The sequence below is a fragment of the Lepisma saccharinum genome, chromosome 2 (assembly GCF_977018435.1).
Source record: "Lepisma saccharinum chromosome 2, izLepSacc3.1, whole genome shotgun sequence".
NCBI classification, from domain to species: domain Eukaryota; kingdom Metazoa; phylum Arthropoda; class Insecta; order Zygentoma; family Lepismatidae; genus Lepisma; species Lepisma saccharinum.
The window spans coordinates 130,291,027-130,313,064 of record NC_139230.1 but is presented as its reverse complement, the minus strand read 5'-3'; the positions used below and the strand labels follow the sequence as shown (position 1 = coordinate 130,313,064).

The window sequence follows — 22,038 nt, the reverse complement described above, 5'->3', positions numbered from 1 at the left end:
TATATATAAATAACACACATCGTGAAAAAACAATTAAATTTCTAGCTAACACTCTGAAAATTTTTCTCCTTCGATATGAGTGAAAAAAAAATGACTGATCTTCAAGCATTGAAACAAATGCTAAATTTGTCAGTCGAGTATGTAAAAATTCAGGAATTGGAAGTCGACAAACCCTACACGATAACTTTCGGTTCAATCGTTTCTAACCAGTATGGTCCCAAGGTGCGTCTGTTGCTCGACGGACAATACAGTCTATTTTTACCAGATCGATACGCTAACATGTTATCCGACGAGAAGCTAGCTATCTTAATCGAGAACAAAACTCGAATCGTGTACAAGGGAACAAAGGAACTTCTTGGTAAGAAAAGGAAGCACGTAATAGAATTTGTGTAACGACTGCGCGGAGTATATATACCTTGAAAAAAAATTACACGAAACAAAAAAAATCTCAGAACATTTATATATAAATAACATACCGTGAAAAAAAAATTACACGAAACAAAAAAAATCTCAGAACATTTATATATAAATAACATACCGTGAAAAAAAAAATTACACGAAACAAAAAAAAATCTCAGAACATATTTATATATATAAATAACATACCGTGAAAAAAAAATATATAAAGCATCAACATGAAGCCCAAGGGTGTCGTGTACCAGATACCATACTCCAATCTAAAAAATCTAGGTGCCCTCGATGGGTTACTCACCAAGAAACAACGCGAGAAGAAACGTTCTTGCTTGTCGAAAGGACACGGAATGAAATTACTTCTCAGTACACCTCAATTGAGACGCTTGCAGTGTTCGCGAAAACAGCAAAAGATCGGAGGTTTCATATTCAGCATCCCGGCCATCCTGGCAGCATTGGGGGCCGTTGGATGTTTGGCTGGGGGTAGCGCCGCCATCGCGAAAACCGTCATCGACTCGAAGAAGAACAAGGCGGAATTGGAAGAACAGAAACGTCACAACCTGGCCATGGAGAAGAAAGGGGGGAAGGGCGTGATGAAAAAGTTTAAAAAAAAGAAACAGCAGCACTCACCAACCGAGACATTGAATCTCTGATCGAACCATTACAAATCAAACACTTCAGAGGAGTTTTCATGTCCGACTCGTTACCTTCAACCGTTAAAAGAAGAGAATGCGGCGTAGTCAACTTGGACAGTCAAGAAAATCCAGGCACGCATTGGATATGTTACCACAAAAACGACGACAACAAAGCTTTCTTTTTCGATTCTTTCGGAGGCGTTCCACCTACAAATTTAGTCCATTACCTGAAAACGAACAAAACCTCTATATACTACAACGACGAACGCATTCAAAATTTCGGAGACGTGAACTGCGGTCATCTCTGCCTCTCCGTGCTCGCGTTTCTCTCTAAAATAAATAAGCCACAGGTGGAAGATTTCCAGAAAGCATTGTGGAATCTTAAACACGATGGGCGTGTTCCATCTCACGAGCGAATTTTCGATCTTGAAACTCACGCTGCACGACGACATCGTCTATCCTAAATCCGTGGCTCTGCGTGCATTCTACAGCATGTGCCTCATACCTAACGTCACGCAGCACAACAACAAAATTAGCGTCGGAAGCGAACACATCGTCGTCACGCCAGGTCAATACAATCTTTCTACTTTGCAAGCTCAGTTACCCAAAGGCACGTACCTTTCTCAAAATTCGGTCACGCACAGAGTGGAAATCGTGTCGGCGACGGAGACCGTGGACCTGGGCACCATGGGAGAACTTTTAGGTTTCGAGAACGACACGAAACTCGAAGCTGGCATCAAGCACGTAGCAACCAACATTCCTAAATTCTTGGCCATAGAGACTCTGAACGTACACTGCAACATAGCGGAAGGCATGATCACGAAATCCTCGGACGGATTAGGAAGTCACAAGCAGACGGGAATCATCGCCACTTTCAAACCAAGTTCCGAGTTTATGGAACCGATCATCTACACGCCCTCTTCGCCGATCTATTTTCCAGTATGTCGCAACCGCATAGACGACATAGAGTTGGTGGTGACAAACGAGAAAGAAGACGTGGTGGATTTCGCAGGTGCAACGACCACTGCCATCGTGGAGATCAACGTATAATAAATAACCATACACATCATGGAACAAATCGAAAGTTACGAATTGCAATCTTTTCCTCCCAACCGTCGCACGTTCGCCAATCTCAATGAAGCGAACAGGGAGATCGAATACGACGTCGACGTAGACGACGGGTTCGTTCATCCTCACAGAGCGGACCTCTACCTTCAATTCGACGTGGTGAAGAAGGAAAGCGGAGACGCGTTTCCCGCAGCAGCAAATTTGATACTCGTGGACAACTTCGTGCCTCACCTGTTCTCGCAGGTGGAGGTGAGGAAACACAACACCGTCATCGACAGAATCGATTATCCAGGCATCACGTCGAGGGCAGTGGGAACATTGAAATTATCCAAAACGGACGCAGCGTACTATCAGGCCGGGGGGTTCGAAGCGGGGACCAAAATATCGACGACAAGTCACACGGTGCTCTTTCCCATGCGTCTGCTGCCCGGTTTCTTCTCGGACTACAAGGAGATCATGTGGAAGGGAGGACTGAGGATCACATTTCGAAGAGCGGCCAACGACAACGACGCACTGATGCGATACACCAACTTGAACGCCGACGGCACGCCGATAGCCAACACTTTACCCGAAGCAGCCAAGTGCGTCATCCGGAGCATGGAGTTGAGAATGCCGGTGGTGGAATACGAGACGAACTACGCCTCAAGTACAAAGCGGAGATATTGAAAAGTCCGCAGGTGCCGATTCACTTTCACGGTTACCAGTGCGTGCAAAAGTTGGCGTCGGGAAGTCACATGGAATTCGACGTGACGACTCAGTTCAATAACATACAGTTCGACATGCCAGATTTCGTCGTGGTGCTCTTTCAGACCGGGAGGGACAAGAATCAGGAAAAAGATTCCAGCAAGTTCGACGACTGCAAGATCAAGAACGTTTATCTGAAGAATGGCAGGAACGAAGTGTTCCCGCGCGAGAATTACAACCTCGACATGACCAAAGACGATTACCTCAAACTTTACGAAGCTTACACGTCTTACAAACGCGTGACCGAGGGAAGCGTGGACATGTATTACACGCCCAGCTAATTCAAAACCCACAGGCCCATGTTCGTCATCAATACCACGAAAAGAAAGCAGGTGGTGGTCAACGATCGCACCAACATCAAGATCGTCTGCGAGTTCAACAGTCCGTTGCCTGCCGATACCCTATGTAGCGTCATCCTGGTCGCCGAGAAGTCCTTCGTCCACGACGTAAAGAACGAGAGGGTCACAGAGCAGTTTTAACAGGTTTTTAACATCTTTTCTTGCACAATAAGAAATTTTTTGTACTAGCACAATCAGTTACAATGGCACAATACAAATTTCACTAGTTCAGATTAGTTACAATGTCAATTTCATCAGTTATCAGTTACAACATCTTTTTTTTTCATCACTATAGCACGAGACAATCAGAATTTGCACAAAATTTTTGTTATTTTTTTTACACGAGAAAATTAACAATAACATTATTTTTTTTTATCGTTTCAGATGCTGTCGAACATAAAAAAAAACACATACACACACTAGAAAAAAAAAAGCATGCAACTTTATTTTGTAACACACACACATATATTCTCCATCTTCATCAAGAAAAATATTATAATAAACATAATTTTTTTTATCTATCTCACAATAAAACTCTATATCCAAAAATTTACAACATCAAAATAACACTAGAGTCGTTAGTACACGTTGCATGCATTACGGAGGTCCTCTGTAGAGTTTCAAGGAAGTTTGAGAAAAAAAAGAAACACGTGAAACTCTATAGAGGTGTGGTAATCTATAACCGCAGCCGTTAGAGAACCTTTTTTTACTTTTTTTTTTTTTGGTTGGGCACCACGCACCCCTGGCGAGGTTATATAGGGGCCAGGGAATCCTAAAAAAAAAACAATTATTATTTGTTTGTTTGTTTGCGTCACACAATACGGAAATAATGAGAGGCACATCGTTTCCCCGAGAGAGAGAGAGAGAGGTTTACAAAGGTCACGATATATAAACATTGTGGTCCCCGGGACTTGGAAAATTACGATAAGGTGCACTCATCCTTCAAAGGGTGAGAGGGTGAGAGAGTGAATTTCACTCATCACTGCTTTTCTACGCCGTGAAACATCGTTAGCGCAATAAATGAGGCGCGGAACGTGGAGAGAAAGTGAGTTTTTCAGGTTTTTGTGGTCGTTTGGTCAAGAAATCAGAGTTGTGGTGGGAATCACATTTACTATCTACTGTGATATTATGTTAATTTACAATTTAGTAATAAAATGGGAATTTTGGGGTGTCCAGTTAAGTGGCTGCACAACCATTATGTAATCGCGATATCATCAAATTGTACGAAGCGTGTCTACACCTACGTAAATTGCCAGTCCCCGTGATGGAATATCTAGCGCAAAGCCAGGGCTTTAAGATCAAATTTGTTTTGTTATTGTTTATATTAGTAATCACCTCAGTTTTCTTCCTCTGAAGTTAAATTATTCATGACGACGATTTATGATAACATTAAATACGTGAATGAACATACACAATGAAACCATTTTGGTCGGAACTCGAATTCGGAACCTTGTTCGGCAAGAAATAGAAATATCCATAAGGCATAATTGTTTCATTAGAGATGTTCCTCTACTTCCGTCATTTTATTACTAATATATTTTTATATTGAATAATAAATCACAACGACCTAAAAATATATATTATATTGTATTTTCACATGCATATGTTTCATAACGGTTAGAGTGTGAACTGGCACCTGTTTACTTAGATTGTTCTTTATGTTTCGTGTGTAGTTAAATATAGGAGAAATACTTGTGGAACGATTAGGGATATAAAAATTCCGTCAATGACGGAGTGGTTAGCACAGTGCGCTACGATGTGTGATGTCCTGGGTTAATATCCCGTCGCGGGTATGGGCGTTCTTTGTAAGTGCCCCTTTATCAATTTCATCATATCAATCCTCCTCGTCGTCCTGATTAGCAAAAGGTGAAAGAAAAACGACGCTAAATAAGGAAACAAAAGGAGGTTATAAGCAGCATTCTTACTTCCGGACGTGTCCTAGATTTTAAAGTTGTTTGGCCTCCGGAAGAAATTTCAAAGAAATCACAAATGTCTTATACGTATTTTGGGCATCACGTAACTTTAAATTAGATAGAGAAACAGAAAATCTGAGGGAAGTGTGAGATAACGTTTTCCTTGGAGAAGTATGCTTAAATCAAAGAGTGTGCATGGTTGCTACTGGATGTTCGAAAGAAAAAATTACAATCCCAGCTCCGAAATTACTTGCTGATTTTCTAGAATCGAAAAAGTTCGGATATATGTATAAAAATGCTTACTTTGTGAAGTTTTATCGATACTGTAAGTGTCGGTAATTTGTTTGAAGTAACAAGTTTCATTCCAGAAGTTACATAAACAGTCCTTATTGGAGAAATAAGGCACACAATTCTGTTTTTTTCCCAGTGTATAGTAGTCTTTTACATTTCAATAAACAAGAACTTCCAGACTTTGTTTACGAAATTTAAATTTTTCTTCCTGAATTCATGGGTTGTTTTCCTGGCCCCGTTTCGACGAAAAACGTTCTGTCTTGCATACACAAGTTGAAATCACATACGGTCGTGTTATTAATTAGCAGTTGAGGAATTTTGAACTGAACCGTTCACTTCGACATTAATTTATGAGCTTAAGATGTGTCATATTCTCGTTATATGCAAATATGTCCTAGTAACATATTATATTTACTGCAAATGCGTTCGTGTCCAACATTTTGAGACAATTTGTCCTACTTTCCGCTGAAGAGTGATCTGATAGCCATATGTGTGATGAAAACTCTATTTACTCAATTTCTAATATAATTTATTCCAGCATTTCCTTCAACTTCTATATCCTTGTTATTACCTCCAATGCTTACACGACTTTTCCATCGTGTCGACCTTTGGGTTCAGAAATGTTTACAACACCCCCATGTCCCGCGTGTAAATAGCAGGCAATAACACTCTGGAAGACCATAATGTATACAACTTGTTTACTACGTACATATTTTATGAAAATATTAGAATGTAAACTTGGTATAACTGTGGACTGGAACGAACAAAATAAAATACTGTTTTATACGCACACTGGAACGAAAGCAGGCCTGCTGATAGTCGCTCTGGCAGTGAAGGTCACTGATCGAACTGATCACTGGTTATTTTGTGTCGAATTTTTACCTCTTGTGATAATCGCGACGATGAAGATGATGGGCAATGATACGAATGCAATACTACATCTAAGCCTCAACAGGTTTCGAACCTGGATCCTCTGGTATTGTAGAGAGTCACGGTGATTTTTATTTGTATTTGGTATTTTAAGTCCACTTTATGAACAGTAAGGCTAATCGGGACTGCATCTACAGTATAAAGTAGGATCCGAAACACTATGTGTCTCCACCGGGTATCGAACCCGGGACTCCTTGATTACAAGGCGTCTCCGCTACTCCTGCATCATCGCAAAGGCTGAGAGAGAGAGAGAGACAGAGAGAGTGAGAGAGAGAGAGAGACAGAGAGAGAGAGAGAGAGAGAGAGAAAGAGAGAGTTACGGTGACTACGCTAAGGAAGAATTGAAAGTAGCAGGACGACTAAGCTATTATTTAGTCAACATTGGGATTGTTAATGAATATTATGAATGTCAGTTCAAATTGGAAAACAAATACGAACTTTCCAGAGTGCCGTTACAAATCTTTAATTTTTCACTTTCCACACATTACTTTGCTACTAGATATTTGCGTGCTAAGATGTAGAAAGTGCTACATTTTCAGTCTATTGAATTGAGATTTATTTCTGAGAATGGAGTAGTGGGAAAAGGATCACCTCACATCTTTGGCTTATACCTCCCCCCCCCCACACACACGCACACAAAGGACATCGGCTGTTGTTCTTATGACGAAATATAACATGTATCAATTGTGTCAAAAAAAAATGGAGCCTATTCACATCCCTACGGAACTTAGATGAAAGCCCACGTAGAAATTGGAAAGTTCTGTTCCGACAAAATCAGGATGTATAGTAGAAAATTATAAAGCAAAGTGCTACCTTGTGCTATACACCAAGCCATGAAGGCGTGTAGGGGGTGTGGAGATAAGGCCCCAAGCTTTCTTGATCAGGACGAAAGTGGGGGTAATGTGATCAGCACCACTCCCCTGGCCGCCTTACCCCCCCCCCCGAGTTTCCTCCAGGTTCCCACTTTACACGACGCTGGGTGGACACCGGAATCGCTTGAACAGGTGGACAAAATCCCGATTCTCCCCCGTCGGTGATCGAACTCAGATCTCTCGCATGGTAATAAAACGCCCTAATGACTGAGCTACTGCGGCATAGTAGCCTATGTAATTAATGCAAGAATTATTTTAGGGTTTCGTTCAAAGTTTTTAGGCGAATCTTTTTCGGAGATATAACGTGTAGCTCTTGTCGGTTCTGCGACCTGGCTTGAGAACAGGCGATTTTCTGACGAACAACATTCCACTTGACAAGTCACGTTACTTTCCTACATTTCCTGTGTCTGTTGGCTATTGCATGAAAGACGAGTTGCTCTTGAGACAGACAGAATCAACCGATCACCTAAACGTGCAATGTGTGTTGCCTACCCTTCCGGCATTAGTTACTGCCATTAAAGTCTTATGGGGAAGAACTTTTTTCCACCACTGTACAGCACACGGAGTAGGAATACTACGTAAGTGCCACAATGGAAGATGCGAAGTTACCAATTTTCCATCAATCATGCGACATAACTTGTACAACTTAATTCCGGAAATTTCTGGATCGGCGTGATTAGCAGGAAATAACCCACATGGTGCAAACAGCACTAGTCCCAATAAACAAAATCAAAGAAAAGATAAAACCATTTTTGACAAACGAAACAAATAAATTACAGCTTATTTTTTTAAAAAAAATATATTATCTGATAAAATATACTTTGTAAATTTTGTTTTATGGAAGAATTCTGGGACGTGTTAAGATTTAAGATGTCCGTAGAACAGAAATTTTTATTGATAGTGGTGGATAGAAATAACGTGGTATTATAAAACAATTACTCTCATGGTAAAAGAAAAATTTTAACCTTAATAGATTCTTACAATCAAGCTTCATTAAACCACAATCATTTTAAATGTTACGAGTTTACTTAGTTCGCCTCATTTATAAGCAGTGAATAAGGCCACTATCTCATGCACAGCAATCGAATTTTCATGGAGGTTTATGTCATGAAGGCCAGACGTTATCAGTATGAAAACATGTCACGTTTGTTTACATTATCCCCCATAATTTGAAAATGTGGTTATGATAACAAATTTAAATAAACACTTTCAATGTGTGGTGGTTTTGTGGATTTGTTCAGATGGGAACATATGAAGCACTGCATGTAGTTACCTTCAGCAAATGCACTGGAGATAAAATTAATACTCTCCCAGCAAATTTTCATTCACTTCAGATAATTTTATTTTCGTTTCAGGAAAGCAACTTTCTCTTTCAAATGGCCAAAATCGAGACGTGTGCACATATTATCGACAAAAGGAAAGTAACGAAGGTAAATAAATTAGTCATTACCATTATTAACAGTGAACATGGGATATGTAACACTTAAATAAAATTACTGGTTTTCCCTGTGGCTTGGTGGAAAAAGCAGTCGCCTAGATATCAGGGGTTTCCATGTTTTCCATTCCCGATAGAATAGAATAGAATAGAATGGTCTTTATTTAAGCAGGCGTGTTTCGGCCTCATGGGCCGTTCTTACAACCAACCCTTGTCAAAGATACAATAAATGAAAAAGGTAAAAGGTAAAGTGTTCCCCTGTGCATAGCACCACGCCATGAAGGCGTATAGGGGGTGTGGGGGTAACGCCCCACACTTTCTTGATCCGGTCGTGAGTGGGGGTGATGTGATCAGCATCACGCCCCTGACCGCCTTTACCCCCCAGGGTTTCCCCCAGGTACCCATGTTATTCGACGCTGGGTGGGCGCCGGGGCCGCTTTCACCGTTAGAAAAGTTCCCGGATTTGAACCGGCCGGGGATCGAACCCGGGACCTTGAGCATGGTAGTCAGACGGGTTACCGACTGAGCCACCGCCACAATAAACGAATAAAAACAAAAAGAAAGAAAAAAAACACATAATGATCATGATAATACAATAAAGATAATATAAAGATTATACAATGATAAAATAATACATTGAATAAATTAGTATATATACTGTTGAGTAAAGGTAAGTAATAAGTCTTCGGTAGTTCAATGTGTATGCGGGGGGGGGAGTAGGTTAGGTATGCATTATATGATGTATAAGTGCAGGTGCAATTGTTAACATATGAAGGTTAATTAAGTTGTTGGGACAATAGAAAGTTCTTCAGATTTTTCTTAAAACTTTGATGGCAAATAATGTTAGTCAATGGTGCAGGCAGTTTGTTCCATTCCCTGATCCCTGTAACAATGATGGACTTGTTATATGTGGCGGTTTTATGTTTGGGGATTTTTAGATTGTGCTTGTTGCGGATATTATGTTCGGCTGATGTCCTACGAGAACAGATCTTATCGGATAAGTATTTTGGGGAGCCACTCTTAAGTATTTTGTGCATCAAGGTGAGTGTTAAGTATTTTCTTCTATTGTTAATGTTTAGCCAAGAAAGTTTCTTTAAATAGGGGGATACATGTTCCTTTCTGTTTAGGTTAAATATGAAACGTATACAACAATTCTGAATTTTTTGAAGGTTATAGTTTAAGCCCTGGGATATATTACTGTACACTGGAGCGCAATAGTCTAATGTGGATAGAACGAGTGATTGCATAAGACGATCTTTAACATTAGCGTCCAGAGTATGTTTTAAATGATACAAAGATTTAAGTTTCCCCATACAGCTTTTCACAATAAACTCGAATTGTGGCTCCCAATTTAAGTGTCTATCGAACACAATCCCCAAGTTTTTGCTTGTATCCACTTCGCATAGCGGTATACTGCCAAGAGTTGGAGGAGAAGGTGCGTTTTTGTGAAGTTTCTTAAGTGTACCATGAGTTCCTATGGTCATGAAGCAAGATTTTGTTGGATTTAATTGAAGGGAGTTCCTCCGTGACCAATTTGTTATAGCATCAAGTTCGAATTGAAGTTTGGTCATCGCATTATCGTAGTTTTCTGTATTACACTGAATATAGATTTGCGAATCGTCAGCATACTGATGGTAGTGGCAATATTGGACAGCGCGGTCGAAATCAGCTACGTAAATCATGTATAGTAGTGGACCCAATATATTTCCTTGAGGGACGCCTTGTTGAAAAACTAACCATTTAGAGTATGTGACTTCCGGTTCCCGATATTTCACACGTTGTTTCCTGTTGCCGAGATATGATCGAAACCAATTTAACGCGTTTCCGGTAACGCCATAGTGATACAGTTTGGCCAATAACAATTCATGATTGATCGAGTCGAACGCTCTTGAATAGTCCAACAAGACTAAAAGTGTAACTTCATTTTCATCTATTCCTTTACTTACATTGTCTACGATATCTACCAGCGCAGTGCAAGTACTATGCATTTTTTTGAACCAGATTGAAAGTGTGGTAGGAAACCTTGAATATGTGAAAGTATTTGTTCATAAATTACTTTTTCAAATATTTTGGACATTGTGGATAGAATGCTAATAGGTCGTAGATCTTTTATTTCTGTGGGGTTGGATTTTTTAGGTATAGGTGTTACTTCGCATTTTTTCCACTCTTGAGGGAACCAACCTTTGGAAAGGGAAAGATTAATAATGTGCGTAAGAGCTTCTAAACAAAAGGGGATGCAATACTGTACAATAGTTAGGTTTATGCCATCATAACCGCCCGCTTTTGATTTCATTTTGTTAAAAATTTTACGTACTTGTTCGCTACTTACTGGGGTAAAAAAGAACGTGTCATTGTTGGGTTGCTCAAGATACGTGTTGGTTTCATCAATCACCGCTGCATTGTTATCTGAGGGTGCACTCGGCTTAACAAAGAACTCGTTTACCGCATTCGGCCGAAATGTATCTGAGGAGAGCGCATTACTCTTTTTGTTTGGTAAAAGTCCCTGGCTTCTGAGGTTAGACCATAATGTTTTAGCATTTTTTACATTCATATTTACCGTTTCGTTATAGTGCTTAAATTTTGCGTTTCTGACTGCTTTTTTGGCTCTGTTTCTGAAGTATTTGTACTATAGGAGAGCGTCTGGGTCTCCTGTATTTACATATCTCAGATGAAAGAAGTCGCGCAACTTCCAGAATTCCCTTACTTGATTTGAAATCCAGGGGGCGGGAGGTTTGGTTACACGAATTTTTCGCTGGGGGGCGTGCTTATCTATTAATCTGATAATGTTATCATTCAAGGCCTCCACCGCTGCATCTACGTCCTTGTTTCTTTCGATTTTGCACCATTCCACATTTTCCGCGTCTTTACGAAACTTGTCCAAGTCCATGGTTTTGAAATTTCTAATTTTGTTAATTTTTTTAGGTTGCTTTGGTGCGTACAGGTCAAATATGGAGTATGTTATATGGTGATCTGTGATTCCAGGTAACTTGCTCTGCCCAATTTGCTTTACAATTAAATCTTGTGAACAAACGATTAAATCAATTAATGACTTTGACGTCGCTGTCACTCTGGTTGGCTTGGTAATTAATTGTTTCTCGTGAACTTCCTTGATTATACTCTGAAGGAGTCTAGTACTGCTTTCGTTTTTTCTTAACATGTTGATATTCCAGTCGCCTAACGCAATGAAGTAATCGTATATTAAGTATAGGTGTTGGAGGATATCTGCTACGTGACTGATGTGAGTATAGCTGACATTTGGGGGTTTATATGCTACCATAAGTCCAATTTCTTTCCTATCGATAGTTAATTCGATTACAAGGTACTCTACGCCGATATCATTATTAACGAACCCGTCTAAAAGTTTCCATTTAAGCGATTTAGAAATGTATAAGCACACACCACCTCTAGATTTGTTTAATCTATCTTGTCGAACCAAAGTGTAATTTTCGATGTCTACTATATTATTACTAATATTCGGTTTTAACCAGCTTTCTGTAATGGCTATCAGGTCAAAGTTTAAGTTCGATATCATTTCTTTAAATTCATCTATGGAGTTGAGTAAACCTTGAATATTTAGATGACATAATTTAAAGCCATTTGCAGATCTATTTATTTCAGCTTCGAGCTGTTCCTTTATATTGTAATTGCTGTGGCGGATATTAATGGGCGACTCATCAAAGTAACTGGAGTGAATTGGTTCACAATGGTTCTAATTTCATTTTACGCTATAGGTCCCGTTTAGAAACTTTATCTGAACAAGAACTGAGCTCAAAATAAAGTCTGACAAACACACATTTAATATGAAAATATGGGCAAGTTTAACGATTTTCTTTAAATAAGTGCTATTTCATGAGGGGGAGATTTTGATTGATCTTCTTTTCAATAAAAGTTCAATATTGTGATATAGCTTTAGCAATATATGCAATGTGTCCCATAATTTCCCGGACTAGGACGAGATAACAGGAACCGCACACGCAATGACACTCTTGGGCGTACATCATTTACAGTGACGTGCGGTGACGTCGACACTCGGGGTAGCAATTAGTGGCGTTCCCAAGGGTTGTTGGTGTGAGTCAAAACCTCTCACCCCTATAGGACCCAGTATTCCTTAAAAAAGAACGTCAAAGACAGGAACTTATTGCAAAATGAGGAATGACTACTAAAAAAGTACACGTAACTCCCACTTCCTTTCAATAATAGAAAAAAAACATTTGATTTGACAACTAAGCCAGAGATCCCGGGTTTGAATGTCGGCTTGGCTATGGGTGTTCTTTGTGTGTGACCCTTCATCAATTTTATCGTATCATCTTCGTAATTAGGCAAAAGTGGCGGAAAAGCGAAATAAAATGAAGCAAATAAAACAATCAATGAATGATTCCATTTTATTTTTGTTACTTAGCGTCTCTTTTTTGTCACATTTGGTTAATCGCGAAGATGATACAATAAAAATTTATGAAGGGACAAACACAAATAATACCTATGCCACGTCAGGTTTCGAACCCGGAACTCCTGGTGTCGTGGCTGTGATAACCACTCCCCCATGGTTGGTTGATTTGGTGTTTTAAGTCCATTTACGCACAGAAAGGCTAATCGGGATTGGAACTACAGTTTAAAGTGGGATCCAAACCCAGGGCTGTATTTATGATCTGTAGTCCGCTAGGCTGAACCTGTGGTGCGGCCGCTACCGGGTTGAAATTTAAAAAAAAAAAGTCAATTTTAAACATAACATATTCTAATTTTAAGTAAACATGTTAGGCAAATGCAAGATAAAAAGAAGGAATGTAAAGAACAAGCAAATTTTACTTACATTTAATTCAAATACAGTACTTTCCCAAACAATCAGACTTAAAATGAAAGTGTCAAATAATCTTAGTGGCTAATTCGTTTGCGTTACACTTCATACTAGTGGAGCTACTTATAATATCCTCATAACTTTTGTCTTAAAATATCATTTCCTAAGGAAAGCCAAAACGTTGAGCTTGTCTTGTAACATGGAGGTTCGAAGCCTGTTTTTGATCAACTTCAATTTTGAAAATGACCTTTCACCAGTGCTGTTTGTGACCACAAGTGAGAGGTACATACATTCTTAAAGCGACCTCGATATTAGGAAAACAAGAAGAGCTCAGGGAGAGAAACTCAACAGCTGGTCAACATATCAACGACACCATCACATCACGAGTTAAGAGACCAAATGTCCGTAAAAACCTGCGTGCCTGTATTCGTAACGGAGGTGCCCACTTTGAGCAAGACGCGTAATGTTCTTTAATTGTATTGTTCATTGATTCCATTCACATGAAAATGAATGATGTATTATTTCTTGTACACAAATGCGAATCTTAGCAACATTTGTAGCTTGTTGGATAGCAGATGACACAAGGAAGTAATTAAAGTAATTTGTACGCTTCGTGTAATACCATTTTTGTTATTAATACGTTGCCAAGTAAACTAAGAGTGCATTTTTTATCATCACTTGTAAGTTTATACCCACCCGTTACTTACATGTGATTGTTATTTGAGAAAACCTTTTTTTTTTTCAACGAACCACTTATTTGTTAGCTATCAGAAAACGCTTAAATAAGTTCCATACAATGAGAAGTTTTTTTCTCAATTCATCTTTTTATGTGGAAAATTGTAATTTTTAAAGAAACAAAAGAAATTCGATTTTCTCGAAAACTACTAATTTTCGGACAGGGTATCATATGGTCAAATTTATTGCAAATTGTCTCTACTTTAACCCCTTTCAGGGAATACATCTAATTACCAGTCACCCTGTATATACTTGTTGTTTATTACCCTGTATTAATATTACCTCTCGAACTCATTTTCAAGACGTCAGTTAGCATAGCAACGCGTATACTTGCCCAGCGCCACCACCATTTAGTCTCTCATCCCCCCGAGATATAGTCGCTGGCTAGAGGCGTAGAGAACATGTTCGTTTCCAACCACTAGCTTCGCTCACACCTATTATCTCGGGGCGATAGATACGGCACCGGGTGATTGGTGGATGGTTAATTTATAGACTGTCGTCTCGTTCCACACATGTTTAATGGTATGCTATCTTAGGGGATTGTACCCAGTAAGGCAATTACCACTCACTCACCTTGCTCAGCCGTTAACCTCGTCATGTCGACTCCAGGTCGATACAGTCCAGTTGTACACTTTACGATTGACAATCGATGGTAGCAATAAGACCAATGAGAGGGCTGAGACGTTGCGTCTCTCTCTTTCACACTCGGAGTGACATGACCCCCGAGATGTTGCAATGCTCCTGCCAAGTTGGAGCACACGTATATTATACTGAGCTAGGGTCTTGCATTCTTACCTACCGTCTACTATATACGTATACATAGCCTATATGTTGATGAAGTATAATGAGTGAAGTTAGAGAAGAGGCTCGTTTAATGCTCTCTTCCACTGTTCGATAACCTTCCTTCTTCATCGATTGCCTCCACGTTATCCCAGGAATGCGTTGCATTTAATGTTGCTTCAATACTTAAATCGTACAGGATGTTACGAGAGTAGCCTCGCCGATAGAGGACTGGAGGAGTAACATCCTCTAGTCCGGCATGAGTATAAACGCGAAACCGAAAGCACATCGCTCTCATTCGCGTACAGGTTTACTCTGAATCTACTTCGATCACGCAGGGCAAGTTGGTCAGAGTCGAAGTTTGGACTATGACACGATATGGACACAACACATACCTTTATCTTCGAGAAGACTCTACAAGAACTTCGGGCAGATATGATAGTGTGGAGAGAGCATTCTCACTCACTTATAACTCCTATTTTCCTTCATTGATTAGGAAGTGTCGCTTTTGAATTAGTTATGAACCATAAACCTCTCGCTTTATTATTTGGTACATCCCGGTGACTCTTGATCCACGATCTATATTTGAGTCACACTTCATGGTGAAGATGTGGCCGCGGTGGCTCAGTCGGTAACGCGTCTGACTACCATGCTCAAGGTCCCGGGTTCGATCCCCGGCCGGTTCAAATCCGGGAACTTTTGTAACGATGGAAGCGGCTCCGGCGCCCACCCAGCGTCGAATAACATGGGTACCTGGGGGACACCCTGGGGGGTAAAGGCGGTCAGGGGCGTGATGCTGATCACATCACCCCCACTCACGACCGGATCAAGAAAGTGTGGGGCGTTACTCCCACACCCCCTATACGCCTTCATGGCGTAGTGCTATGCACAGGGGAACACTTTACCTTTTTTTTACCTTTTTACCTTCATGGTGAAGATGCTTTTGGCTCTCTCGTAATTTTGTACACTCCAGTACAAATTACTTATAAAATCCCCCCCACTAACACTCCCCCCGTACAACTTTGTACTGTTTAAAATAAGAATAATCCCTCAACTAACACTTCATAATGGAGACGCCTTGTTTTTTCAAACTATTTTGTATACTCCCGTGGAAAACAGTCCTAACTTTTAAAGAGTTTTTCCAAGTCCCCAGATTTTTTTTGTTAATTAACCTCACTCGTCGAACATTTTCATTGCGTTCCAATCGTAAAGTTCAATTGCAAAATGCTACGAATAACTATTTGAATTTGTTTAATGACAGCGTTTTGTTCTATCCTGACGTAATGTATACTTGCTGCGAACTTATCCCTTCCCCCACTTGTTTCTCTTCTCGCATAAGAATAACGTAAGAGTAGATCACAATTAGAATTGCATGAAGAACTAGACAAATCCCTAGACCGAATACTAGAATTAACCTCCGCTATTACAGAACCCCTCCCAACCATCATGTCCCCTCTGTATTCTCACCCCGTGCAACTCGTTCACGAGCAGCACAAGTTGAATATCCCCAATATTACAAGAGCTTGCAAGACCCAAAAGAATACGTAAAGCACCCTTAACCAGTACTCACAGTAACAGACCTTCCGATTCACCCCCAGCAATGGCCAGAATACCCCAGGCGTTGTATCCTCACCCCTTCAGCGGGCAAAATCCTCAAGAAATCGAGCAATGTTTCTTTAAATTTGAGACGATTGCCATCGCGACCAACTAGAATTACCCTAAAAAGAAAGAAATGCTTTCTGACAGACATAGCTTTAACTCACTTCCAGGACATTAAGACAAAACCAAGCTTTAATGACTTAACATACGCCCACATCAAGAATGAACTCAGTACGGTACTCAGGGGAGCTTACATGCCAAGTCAGCCCGTACAGATAGTATTAGCACGAAAACAGTTGCTGACTGAGCCCATTAATGCCTATGTAATAGCAAAGAAATCTCTAGTATTGCAGTACTTTCCTGAGGAATCCGAAGAACAGATTATATCATATATAATAACTGGATTGCGTTCAAAATTTATTGGAAGCTTAACTAACAACACATTTCTTTAAAACAGAAGAACTGATTTCCCATTTACAGAATTTTAAACGTCAATAAACATTAATACAGACTCGTTTAGTTGAACAGAGAGAAATAGAGAATGCGCTAGCACAAGCAAAATACACTCAGTCAGTGAAAACTCTTTCCTCCTTTCCTGTCTATTCATTCCCGATGCACAGCAATACATCTGCTCCAACTGCATATTCAAATACCCAGCACATTCTGAACAGCGGTTAAAGTACACACCCTTCAGCCCCACAGTGTAATCAGTGTTCCCACGCACCACCTCAGGCGAATAGCATTCGTTGTCACTTAGTTAGTTCCTTGAATCCCAACAGCGCGGAGCCACAAACAGTGACAAACAACGAAGTCAGTCACAATACTAATCCAACGGTCAGGGCCTCCCCGATGGCGCAGTGGTAGCGTCGTCGCCTTGTAATGAAGGTGTCCCGGGTTCGATACCCGGTGGAGGCACATAAAGGTTCGGATCCCACTTTAAACTGTAGGTTCAGTCCCGATTAGCATTACTGTGCATAAAATGTACTTTACACACCAAATCAATCCAATCCATAATCCTAACCGTCGAAAAGATAAACTTAATCCAGTAGAAAAGATTACGAACCAGTTTCAGAATTTATGTCTCTCCGCAAAAGAAACACAAATTCCCAGCTCCGTATTTGACATTTGCGCGAATGTTTTGGAATTCACGATCAACCCTAATAAAAAGCAAATAACAGGGATCAAAGATATAAAAGTGAGGGGAAAACAAAAATTCCACTCACAGAAATCACTACAGGACTAATAAAAGAGGACAATATCGTTCAATTTCGGGGAAACCAAAGATCTAATTCAAGGGGACAGAACAGAAATACTGCTAATCGCGACAATGTGGATAAACCACCCTGTGTGTTTTACAATAGGGCTAATCACGAAAGTTCTAGGCGTTTTTTAAAACCCAGATGAGGCTAATCCGTTAAACTAAACTCATTTTCGGTGTGCAAGAACAACTCCGAAGATAAATTCAGAAAAGATACAGTTCCAATAAATGAGAAGAATGGGTTACATTTCATTAATACCAACATTCAGGAAAAGCAAATTCACTTACTTGTAGACTTGCGTTCTCAAATTTCCTTTTTTGCCAGATAATTACTCCCGTCCCAAGTGAAAACATACAATGTGAACTGCAATATTCAGTGTGTAACTGGGATAAACCTACCTGTCTGTGAGATTGTAGCATTCCCGATTACAATTGGTTAATACAAATATTCACATCTCTTTAGAGTTGTAGAATCAAAAACCCTTCCTCATATCTTAGTTTGATTGATTGATTGATTTGTTGTTTTAAGTCCACTTTATGAACAGAAAGGCTAATCGGGACTGGACCTACAGTTTAAAGTTGGATCCGAACCACTATGTGCCTCCGCCGGTTACCTAACCAGGGAACTTTGATTACAAAGCGAGGACCCTACCACTGGGCCATCGTGGAGGCCCTCCCATCTTAGGAAATGACTTTCTTAAAACACAACTACACAACAATACCATTACCATTATTCATTTATGGCATATACCAAAGTGGAATATAGGGCCTCCCCCATGGCGCAGTGGTAGCGTCATTGCCTTGTAATCAAGGGGTCCCTGGTTCGATACCCGGTGGAGGCACAAGTGGTTTGTATCCCACTTTAAACTGTAGGTCCAGTCCCGATTAGCCTAACTGTGCATAAAGTGGACTTAAAACACCAACTCAAACCAAACCAATACCAAACCAAAGTGGAATATCTCCTAAATTAAACAAACTACTCATACAGTGTCACATGACATCTTTAGTCAAATTGAGAACATAAATGAATTTAAAGGTACAGTTACAGCCAAAGAAATATTTCAGTTCAATCCATATACCCTTCGATACAACCTAGGCTCATTTCGCATTGAACGATTACCCCAAGGAATGTCAACGACCAGTCAAGTAATGGAAAAGTAAGCGAATTAGCATTACAAGGAATATATAGTTCTGAACTTTCAGTGTATACCGACGATGTGATTTGCTGTTCTCATAGCCCTCCTTTTATGATAAATTTAATTGAAAGAGTGTTTAAAAAGCTTCGCAAGCCAACCTTAAATTTTCTCCACGAGAACGCCAGTTTGCTTTCACTGAAATTAAGGTTCTTGGGTATTTGGAATCGATGCATGGGTTTAAAATCTCTCATCACATTTTGAGGGTAATAATTGACTTACCCCCTCAAACTAAGAAGAAATCAAGTTCTTTTCTTGACCTTGTCAATTTCATACGCAGACTAATTAAAAAAATTGCAGGACGTACAGAATGCGCATTTAAGCTACTCGGGAAAAATGTAAACTTTGAATGGACAGATGAGCATCAAAAGAGTTTTGATAAGTTTTTAAAAAAAACACCTCCGCCCCTATTCTTCGCGCATACGACCCAAAAAGGTCTTCACTCGTATTTGTGGATGCAAGTACGGACGGATTAGGTGGAGCTTTACTTCAACCTGGCGATGAAGGTATCCTTCATCCTTGCGCATATTGTTCAAAGTCACTTACCGACACAGAAAAGAATGTAGACATATTTTCATTAGAAGTAGCAGGTGATTATTTAGGACTGAAAAATTTTAAATTCTTCCTTATCAACCGTCATTTCACAGTCCTGACTGACAATCGTGCGTTATCATATCTAGGTACCACTAAAAATCTGTCAGGACTTTTGGCGCGCAGCATTATTCTTTCAAAGCTTTCATTTTGATATTATACACATTAGGTCCGCCCAGAATGGCCCAGAATAGCCTACCACTCACGAATACAGAGAAGAAACGCGACGATGATGATGACAATGTTGATCAAAATGAACTTTTTCACCCATTATTTTTTCTACAATCATAAAATTTTGATATCAAACCAGCACAACAAAATGATCCTCATTTACAAATAATCATTCACATCTTGGAAGGTAATCCACAGAGTAATCCTAAGTTTGAAAAACATTCTTATTCCTTTATTTTTTATAAAACGACAGTTTTATACAGAAACACGAAAAAAAGGCAGGATTTATAGACAAGTTATGTATCCCACAAGCATTGAGAAAAGATGTATTTCACTTAGTTCATTGCAATTCCATGATGGAAACACATCAAGGTGGTCACAAGACCTATAATCTCATGTTGTCACGTGAAGATTTTCCAAACATGAAAAAGTACGTTTATGATCAAGTTCGTAATTTTATCCCATGTCAAATTTCAAGGAGACCACTAGGATCAACCCCCAGACTCTCCAGCCCTCAGCCCCCGTCTCCCTTCCTTTTTGCCAAATACACATAGATGTTTGTGGACCATTAGTATCCTCTAAGAAAAACAAGGATAAATACTTTTTGTCAATGATAGATAACTATACTCGGTACGCTATAACTACCACTTTGCCTAATCGTGATGCACAATCTATTGCTTCGGTATTAGTAGACAAGGTTCTTCTTGTATATGGAATTTATCTAGATCATTCTTCATCGAACTCGAGTATATTGATAAAGGAGCTCGCAAATATCACCGGTACCCAGTTGCAATATATCGACACCGCTGGTCACTTCAGAAATGGAGTAGCTGAAGCATCATTCAATTACTTGAAGAACATAATGAGGATATAAGTACTAGAAAAACAGGTTGAATGGAGTAACTATTTAGCCAACGCTACCTTCAGTCATAATATTAGTCATCATTCAGGGCTAGGCCAAATCCCTTACTATACATTATTTGTTCACTATCCCAGACTTTTGGCAGATGCTGTACTTCCTACAAACCCTGACAATATATCCCTTTCAAACGCCCTGAGACTCGAACAGCTGACATCCATACGAAAGACAGTGCATGACAAGTTTCACAAACGATTTGAACTGCAAAAACGTTAATCAGACAGACCACGTGTCAGGTTGAATACTCACCAGCACAGCTTGTTTGGTTACTGGACTCGACTCCAACCCCTGGCGTCTCAAACGCGTTTGCTTCTTCGTATACGTACAAGGGCACTATCAAATGCAAAATAGATGAGATCTCGTATGAGGTCATTTTCATTGCTGGACGTGGGAAACCTAAAACAGACACAATCAATGTATCCCGTCTAAAACCTAGGTATGATGTTAATAATTGAACACGAAATCCCTACCGCACTGTTTCCCCTTCTCCGAATTTTTACACCTCAACTGAAATATTCTTTATTATTCCCATACTCCATTTCCGCATGACTTTGTCACCCAAAACTCCCAACTGTTATCATTGCACGTTTATAAAATACCTTTCCTCCCCGCAGAATTTCCCCTCTCCTTCCCCCTTTCCCTCGCCTAACGAACTCATGTTTCAGAAAGTTAAAACAAAATAATATTGTAAGACTAATGAAAATTTCTCCCCTCCCCCAATGAATATTTGTAGATCACTTGGTTATTTTTTTAATTATTCATTTCATTGTTTATCATATTGCTCAAGTTAATCAAATGTATCAATACTCCACATAAGTCAAAATTAATCAATGAGTTTTGATTTGACTCACTGCGTATCCAGCGAGATTGGTATTCACGGCTTTGTTTTTCTGTTTCATTCGCCGGTATATTCTACGCTTCGAAAGAAAAAAATAGGAAATAAGAAATGAAGTCAAGAAGTAAATAAGCTGAATTGGCAGTCCTTGGGTGCTAAGTCCTTAACTCACAGTTGCAAGGCGAACTGCTTACATTTGTAAATGCCAGCATTGAAAATGGATTACTCCCGTCATAATAAATAGGTTGAAGCAACTTTTTCTTAGCAACATTATGTAATTCAACTCTTACCCACATTTTATGTAATGTAATGAAACGTTCACTCCTTAGAATTATCCCCGTGTTTTCTTTCTCATTCCACCAGTCCCCCCTGTTTTTAACTCTAATGATTTTATTATATTTCTTTACATTACATTTGCTTACATATCGTTAGGGCGAGTCAGGAGCGCGTTAATACAACTCCTGTACAATTACACTTTAACCAATTTACATACGTGTTACTTTACACAAAATACTAAGAGGAAATGCC

At 39.7% G+C, this 22,038-nt stretch overlaps 1 protein-coding gene across 1 annotated transcript in view; it reads left to right on the top strand.

The window, feature by feature from the left end:
• LOC145984498 (follicle cell protein 3C-1-like) overlaps nucleotides 1-22,038 on the top strand; it is a 215,888-nt gene that overhangs the window by 169,883 nt on the left and 23,967 nt on the right. The window contains exon 4 of the mRNA XM_083118154.1: nucleotides 8,558-8,632. Coding sequence (XP_082974280.1) covers nucleotides 8,558-8,632 — 75 coding nt within the window. The remainder of the gene's footprint in view (nucleotides 1-8,557; nucleotides 8,633-22,038) is intronic.